Source organism: Lactuca serriola, chromosome 7, assembly GCF_051521515.1.
Source record: "Lactuca serriola cultivar US96UC23 chromosome 7, Lser_US96UC23_V15, whole genome shotgun sequence".
NCBI classification, from domain to species: Eukaryota; Viridiplantae; Streptophyta; class Magnoliopsida; order Asterales; family Asteraceae; genus Lactuca; species Lactuca serriola.
The window spans coordinates 75,554,484-75,563,903 of NC_136414.1; the positions used below are offsets into that span (position 1 = coordinate 75,554,484).

Consider the following 9,420-nt stretch of genomic DNA (forward strand, 5'->3'; position numbering starts at 1 on the left):
AAGCAGTTCAACCACAAAATCAAAATCAATTGCAACCCAATTGAGGAATGAACGTAATAGAAGAGAGGTTCAAGAAATTACCAAGATGTGTGACCGATCAATAAAGCTGAAACACAAATTGGAGCTTCGACTATGGTGATAGACACCGCACAACACAACCGATCGACACCTCGATTCCTTCTTTCTTCTTCCAGTCGACGCACACCACAGATGGAAGGAATCGATCGCTTTTTTTTTCACACCCTGTCGATGTCAAGCGGGAACCGAAGGCAGGAGGTGGATTTCGGGATTGCTTCTTATTTCACACTAGGGAAATGGATGGGGTACTAGAATCGGTTCGATCCCTTGGGGGTTATACCCGATTTTCACCTCCTAATCCTTAAAATTTCGATTTTAGCCCCTTTCAACCCTAACCCTACACTACTTGACATTATAAGTTTCTTTTTATGACATCTCAACCCCTTAACTTAGATTTACACCCTTCCATGAATTAACACCACATAATTAAATTATTTCACCCTAAATTGTTATTAATTATTTTCTTTCCACTAGATATTATTTAATTTATTTTTCTTTTAGAATAAAAGAATAAATCGAGTAAGGGAACTAACCTTACTGATGGAAGGAAATTTGGGTCGTTACAGTGATGTTATAAAACGTAGTGTCATGTATGATTTGGTGAGTAAAATATACAAGTATATAAGTCAAATTTTATTTGTTCCTTTATCCCTAATGGGAAGTGGTATCTTTGGGCCCCTAGGTGATTTGGTGTTGACTTATAGTGTTGGGCCTAGCCATGACTACATTGATGTGTTCAACTAGTAAGTATTATGAGGTCATCACAAATTAGGAAATCGCAAAATAGAATTTTGGACTATGAGATGGATTCTAATCCATCTATCATGTTCATAAGATATTTTATATAATGTAGGAATATTTGATAACATATCTAGGACTAATGTCTTATCAGATTGAAGTCTGAAGTTGGTTTGGGAAGCACCCTTTGTTCTTAGTTTAGAGAGTTATATTGGAAATTGTAGTTATAAACTTATTCAAATGGGAGACTGTTGGATTAGGTGTCTAAGCAAATAACTAAATTAGTATATACTTGAATTATTAGCTAAGTCATTTTGGGTTGCCCTCAAACCTAATAGTTGAGTAGGATGACTTTTAGAGAGAGACTGATTTACTCATTTATTATAGCATTAATAAATAGCAATAAATGATTTATAAATATATTATGAGAATATTATATTAACCAGAAATAGTATTATTTAATTAAGAATTAATCCAAAATTAATTAGAATTAATTTTGCGATTAATTGGATTAATAAAAATGCAAGGACCTAAGTTGTAATTATTCAATAGTTGAAAAAAAGGGTTCCATAACCTTCCCCATAAGGGGTCGATGGTTTTGGGGGAATATGCAAGAGTTTCTAGAATATCCCTTGAAGACAATTAAGAAACCAAATAATTACCTAATTTAAAATATTATTATTTAAATTAAGTAAGCGTTATCTAGGGTTTTCCTAACAGCTATAAATAGGAACCTATATGCTTCATATTTTGACCATCCCTTCTCTTAAAAGGATAGTTAAAATTATACATCCCCTCTCTTCACTCTCATCAAGTTTTGTAGTTGCTAGAGTTTGGGTGTGAACCATCAGATGCATGAGATTTCTGGTGCTTGCTTCCAAGAGTCATTGAAGAAGGATTTGATTAGTTATTTACTATAATAACTAAAACAGATGTAAACCCTAACCTTTTATGTATTTCGAAATTTCTAGGGTTTCTATAGGGTTCTTTTTGAAGTTCATAGTTTATAGCTTTCAATAGTGAAAACATATATCCAATTAGGTTGCATGTTAACGTAAGGGTTAAATTATTTTCCGCAGCATAATTTTTGTAACCTATAAAACCTATTAAACTACCCTTGATGCACTATGTTGAGAAAAAAAATTTCTTTTCATTTGCTTCATCTACTATGTGTATGAAAAATTATCATAATATAATAAGAGGAACCAAAATCGGTCAACGGCCAAGATAATAAAACGTTTCCGAAAAAAATTACCAACCATTTTCTCAATGAAATGAATCACGGAAAGTACTAGATAAAAGATTAAATATATACTAAATGTAGGAATACAAACAAAGTGGTGAAAGAGAAAAAAGGAAACCTTTCAAGTTTATTGATTTTTGGAAGGTATGTGAAAGAGAAAAAACAATAGCGTGATGTGAAAAAGAAGCATACATAGGTGGTTAAACAATAACCAAATAAAAGGTCCCAATTGAGGTTTAGGTTCGACCTTAACAATAAGGTCCCGATTGAAGTTCCACCACCTAGCCTCTCAATAAGAAGGGACCTAGTAAAGGGAATTGGAAAAGGTTTGATGTCAATTTTGGATGACATAAACAAAATAGAATTGGAGATGGACGTTCTTCATAAACATCTTAAAAATTTCACCGACTTTCAAAAAGAAGCCAAACAAAAGAGAGAGTGTTCTCATGATATGAAACTTATTATGCATTATGTGAGCTATTATACCAAGAGGAACGCAAATTGGTTTTGAAAGTAAAATACGAACAGAAGAAAAGACATAATATGTGGTTTTTTTCTATCTTAGCTACTAAATTATGTAAATTTAATTTCTTAAGTTTTAAATTATGCAATTTTTATTTTCACTACAATTGGTCGCTACTAGTTTCGTAAAAAGTCAACGTTTTAAGAAAAGAAATCAATTGTTTTTACATACGTGTATCGACTCATCACCGAAGCCGATCTTTTTAAGTGTCTTTTTGCTTCATGATGTGACAGGGACCTGTTTCCTCGAGGAAATGTAGTTTGCAACAAGTAAAGAAGTTAATCGAATGAACTATCAGTCCATTTGTTGATCACCTTGATATGCATCCGCTTTGCTAAATAGTCAAGGGACGAAAACGAACATCCATGATATAATTTTAATTGGACTTCCTCTAACAAATTTTGAAATCAATCATCGACACCGCTACCCCTCTGTATCCGGTTCCCTTCGTTGCAGTTGATATCATTTTCAATCACACCCGCATAACATCTACAATAACATCTGTCATCTCGTTACTACACGTAATGTCTTTGACATCCGTGTGAATTGTATTTTCGTTGTGATATTTCCATATAATATAATGTAGACTAAAACCATGTTGAAGTATATGGAATTTCATTATGACTAGTAGTGTAAATTTATTGACATTACATTTGTTACACGGACATCTGATTTGACCTTTGTTATCAACATGTGGTTTGGACCTCTCGAGAAAAGATTCGAGTCATTGTTGGAACAAGGTAGAGTTACGGTTTTCAATAGTAGTCCAGGTTTTATCAATAGACATGGTGCAACTGAAACATAAGTTAGGTTTTAATGTTTACTCTACAAGAACTAAAATTAGTATTAAATATTTATAAGGATAGAGTAATCTCTAAATAACATGGAAAAGAAAACTAGACAACAGAAGAGTATTCACAAGGGTAGACTTCTAAACCCACTTTTTAAATATCTTACCTCATATGCAAATGTGTATTACATGATTGACCATTTACCAAAAATTTGGCAGCATTTCCCCTTAGCTCCTAAGTATATATAAAATTATATACCCGATGAGCAAAGAGAAAATAACAACCGAATATTTATTAAACAATCAATCATGTAATACACATTCACATCCTAAATGAAGAAATGTATTCAAAAAGTAGTCCCAGAACGGGGACAGTCCGAAATTAATTTCTAAATCAATTATTAAATTATAACTTAGTAGATTTAGCTTATTAATTTTTCATTTTAATTTTTTAATATAGAATTATACTTTAAACGATAGTATATATTTGTTATTTATATCATTTTTTTCCACATTTTGATTTTTAATATCAATTTTTTTTTCTATTATGACTAAATTATAACTTAGTAGAATTAGCATATTAATTTTTTATTTTTATTTTTTATTTTAGCATTATACTTTAAACGATAGTATATATTTGTTATTTATATCATCTTTTTTTTTTTTTTTTTTTTTCATATTTTGATTTTTAATATCAACTTATTTTTGTTTTTGTTATTCTATTTTGACTAAATTATAATTTACAAGATTTATCGTCTTAATTTTTCATTTTTATTTTTTATTATAGCATTGTACTTTAAACGATAGTATATATTTGTTATTATATCATTTTTTTCCTTATTTTGATTTTTTAATATAAACTTATTTTTGTTTTTATTTTTCTATTATATGACATTATACCTTTTCTTATTTATTTTTATGTATATTATCTTAGTTATTTTGTATTTTTATTATAGTGTAATACTTTAAAAAGATATTGTAAATTATAACATCCGTTATTTTTAAATTATAGCATCCTATCATAACATACAATATGCACACATGCAAATGCACTTATACACATTTTTTCACATATATTTTTTCATACATACAAATACATTTCATAAAGAAATACATATATACATTTCACATACAAACACCTACATTTTCACATTAAAATGCCTATATTTCATATACATACAGTTTTTCATATATATAGGCATATACATACATTTAACATAGAAATACACTTATAAACACATTTTCACGTATACTTTTTCATACATATACATTTTTTCGTACATATTCGCATATACACATTTGCATATCAATTTTTACATACATATTCATATAGATTTCACATATCAAGATATACACATTTCACATACCAAAATAAATACATTTGTACATACATTTTATATACATTACAAACAGAAAAAAGATAGAAGAACCTGTTGTCGCCAGAAAATGGGAGGTGTCGTTGGAAAATTCAACCTGTTGCCGGAAATTGGTGACAATGGTGGTGGTGGTATTCACTGGAGATTACCTTAAAAGCACCAAAATAATGAAATTAGGGTTAAATATTGGTAAGAAAACAAGAGAAAGAGATCAAAAGGGGAGAGAAAACGCATGTTACCGAAGGACTATTGTCGCCGGAAAACTGAGAATTTGCTGGAAAACGGCGAAAATCACAGGAAATTGAAGGCCTTGAAACAATCTATGGTTAGTGGTGGTTTGTGTTGGTGTACTATGTCGGAAAAACACTAGAGAACGTTGGTCATCGATGTTTTGTGAGAATGAAGAGAATACGCATAAAGTGGGTCGTTTGGGACGAGGGGGGTCAAAAGGGTATTAGCTTTAGCAGCGACACCGAGACAATAGTGGCGACAAGTTGGAGTGAAAAACACGCGCCTTTCTGTTGTGATTATTAGCAGTCCGATCCAAAAATAATCGAAGGTTGACGAGGACATTAACGCGGATCATCATCAATAGCAGCAACATGCCATCGCAATTGTTGTCGCCTCTATTAGCTCCCATGAGATGAAACCCTAACCAATGGATTAGTATAGCAACGTGCAGTCACGATCAAATGGCATGTGGCACAAGAGGATCGTCGGTGGAAGCCCTTTAGCGACGACATCTACAACGACAACAATAACCTTTAGAGGCGACATTATCTAATGTCGCCGCTAAAGGCCAACATCGTCGCTATAGAAGCCATCACTAAAGGGCTTATTTCTTGCTGTGAAAGTCTCCATTGTCGCCGATAATGTTTCCCATCACCCCTATTGCTTACGTCGCCACAACTGGTTATGTCGCTGCTAGTTCTTCCCGCCACAACTAAAGATGTCGGCAGTAAAGCTCATGTATTTTTTTCAGGTTCTTTTAAACCATACCTTCCTAATGAAAACAAAACCCCCAAAAAATATTAAAAATGCAACGAAAGATTAATTAAACACATTATACATACATTATATATTATGCATTCCTATTTGCATACATAATACACCCATACACATTATACACATATTTGTATACATAATACACACACATACATACGAGTTTTCACATTGGCACATACAAGCTTTCATTTTTTCATACATATATTATACATACATAATTTCGAAAACTAGGATAAAGTAAAACTTGCGGTGTTGGAAGAAAAACGGTGGTCTTTTGGTGGAGGTGGTGTAATTTTCCGGCAATAAGAAAGAAATAGAGCTACCCTTTTCCTACTGGTGCCCTGAAATCATGAAGGAAACCTATTAAACTCGTATCTTGGTCACCGCAAAGAAGAGAAAGAGAACGAGAAAAAAGGATTACCAGGTGGTCGACGGTGATGACCTTCAAGCGTCGCCGATATTTAATTCCAGTAGAGAGACTAGGGGTTAGTGGTGGCAACATAACAGTGGTGAATACACAAGAACACACAAGAGAGAAAGAGGTAAACCCTAAATCGGCTTTGTTGACCGTGATCACGAGCTTTAGCGGCGACACTGACGTATTAGCAGCGACATAATATATTTAGCGGCGACACTATGGAGAAAAAACACAATCGTTTTTTTCCGAGTATTAGTGGTGACAACTATAGCTAGGACTGTTTTTGTATATATGATGCTTGTTTACAACCATTGGATTCGTCTCTAATGGCTTAGTCACATAATCGACGGATAGGATGAATATCATGCCGATCGAAATAATAAACAATAGTGGTGACGCCGTTAACAATGTCACCATTATTACCGGTTATTCTTGTAATATTAAGTGAATAACAGCTTCAATTTTAATTAAAATTATGTTATTTTTTAATTAAAAAATATATAGGATATTAGTATATGTGCTTTCTCATTCACATAATATATCAAAAGCACGCTTATAAAATAAAATAAGTCGTTAACATAAAATATCAAAAACACACTTATAAAATAAAATAAGTTATTGCAAAAATACCAAACCATATCAACCCCTTGGCAAAAAATAAATAAAATAAAATAAAAAACAGAATAGTGACGTCATGTGGGCTAACGCGCTTGTGTCAATCGTGGCACTGTACCTTGGGTCCAAATATCTAATGAAAAGTCGTGCGCTTGTATTGACTGATTAAAATAGTACTGTTTCTCGGTGCTATCATGTATGGGCATATTCAAAAGAAAATTCTCCTATAAATATTTGATGAAAAGACAAGTTCTTGATACCTCTCGTACAGTCGTACGTTCTCTTCCTTTGCAACCAAGCATTAACATTTGCAGAGAAAATGAACAAGCTTTCTGGGTTTTTTGATCTCCTGAAAGGACCACTTAAAATCATTTCTCAAAATGGAATGCTTATGTCTATCACAGCAGCCATCTACCTTATCCTCTACTCCATTACCTTCATCTTAAACACTGTCTCAGTCAATCCATTCATCATCGATTTGACCCTCAAGACTTTTTCCTTATTCACTGCACGTCCAGGGACACCTGAGTATTTCGAACTTTTGGCTGCTATCCGTGAAGATATAGGCATCTTTCTAGGAATCGAAACTGCTTACGCTGTTTTCTCCTTCTTCTTTCAGATATTTGCCCAAACCGCTATAATTATTATTGCATCAAGCTACTATAGTGGCAATAACTTGTCTCTCAAAGAACTTATCTTGAAGGTATCAAGAACATGGACAAGACCATTTGTCACTTTGTTTTACGTACAACTTCTTGCCTTTGGTTACATGGGTTTCTTCTTTTTGCCATTCTTGATTGCATCGCTTCTACTTACTGACCATCCTATCATCCTGATTGCGCTCCAGTTCATCCTTGCTATTCTTTTCATCACATTTTACCTTTATCTATCAGTTGTTTGGAGTTTGGGGGTAGTTGTGTCTGTGTTTGAGGATACTTATGGGCTTTCAGCACTAGGGAATGCTAGAGAGCTTGTGAGGGGCAAGAGAGTCGATGGGTATCTTCTGAATATTTTCTTTAATCTTGTGGTATTCGCAATTTTATTGGTTGGAGCCAAACTATCGCTTGCGATGCCGCTTGTAGTTGGCTTGTTTCAAGTTGTTTTCGTAGGCGTCATGAGCATGTTTCAGTTCCTCGCATACAGTGTGTATTATTATCGGTGTAAAAATAACATGAAGATATCAGGAGGTTCGGTATATACCCAGATATCGCATGGACCTGTTGTTGATGAAAACATTCCATAGAAAATGTTGAATAATACTTTTCTTTTGTTGTTTCTTAATTCTTATCTTCCAATATCCAATAATATGTAATCGATTTTGATCATGTTTTCGTTTTGTCATACAAGTGTTACTAAATAAATCAAGTTTGTGTGTTCTCCTGGCAATGCTCTTTTAATTATGTTCTTTTAGTTTCAATTATTTTTTTTCCAAAGTTATTGAATTCGTCCACGGATGACTACATCAAATGGGACCAGCTTTAGAATTTTAATCAAGTCGTAAATTTTATTAATTAATATAACTGAATTATCTTCAGAAGACCATTAGTTTTTTATTTTTTTTTTGTTGACTAATTCGTTGGATTCTTGCTACTTGCTAGACAGTCTTGCAAATATGGTAAACGATAACCATTATTTATTTTTGCTTAAACGGTCAAAGATATACTACAATTAATTTATTATTTTTTTAATGTTTTTTTTTTAAATTAAGCCAAATGTATAAATCCAATTTGTATAATTCAGTTTCATCAAATTTCATACAATTAAGCCAAATATATACATAAATTACAATTAAGCAAATTTCATCCAATTAAAGCCGAACATTAAGTCACTAACAAAATTAAGCACTTTGAAACTATATACAATACATTACTAGAAGTAAGTTGCTATTAATAACCTAATTGAGCCAAATGTATGCATCCAATTTGCATATTCCAATTTCATCCAATTTCATACAATTAAGCCAAATGTATACATCCAATTTCATACAATTTGCATATTCCAATTTCATCCACTTTACATATTCTAATTTCATCCAATTTCATACAATTAAGTCAAATGCATACATCCAATTTGCATATTCCAATTTCATCCAATTTCATATAAATTGATACATCTAAATTTCATTTTAAGGCAATGTGGTATAAACATAAATTACAATCCAACAAATGTATATATTCATGCCAAATTTATTTTTTAAACCATTTTAATCTAAACATAAATTACAAAACATACACAAAATGCATAATAAAATTCCCACAAATCTGAAAAACACACAATCCAACAAAATGCATACAATCCAACAAAATGCACAACCACTTCATATCTCAAAATAATAACATCATCACTCAACAAAATTGAAAATTACTCGAAATTTATCATCTAAATGAACACCAAAACAGAAAAATCATAAAAAAAAAAAAGTAGGAATTCGACCTTGATTGGGGGCAATTTCGGAATGTAGCTAAAGGTCGCCGGTTTTTGGGGCTGTGGCGGTCTTGGGGGAAGGAGGGGCTAGCACCGGTCCAACAAGCAATTCCTAGTCCACCAAGTTGAAAAAAATTCGCGAGATTGAAGAAAGACAGAGAGAAAAACGAGAGAAAGTGCTGAAAAAAATGGCAGAAAGGTAAACTGGGA

The 9,420-nt window shown here is 32.5% G+C and overlaps 1 protein-coding gene across 1 annotated transcript; it reads left to right on the forward strand.

Annotated features, from left to right (window-relative positions):
* The first annotated feature begins 7,105 nt into the window (after positions 1–7,105).
* Positions 7,106–8,029, forward strand: LOC145064121 (uncharacterized). Its single transcript, XM_079011633.1, has one exon. It carries the CDS (start codon positions 7,106–7,108, stop codon positions 8,027–8,029), a length of 924 nt encoding a protein of 307 aa, XP_078867759.1.
* Positions 8,030–9,420: the final 1,391 nt, after the last annotated feature.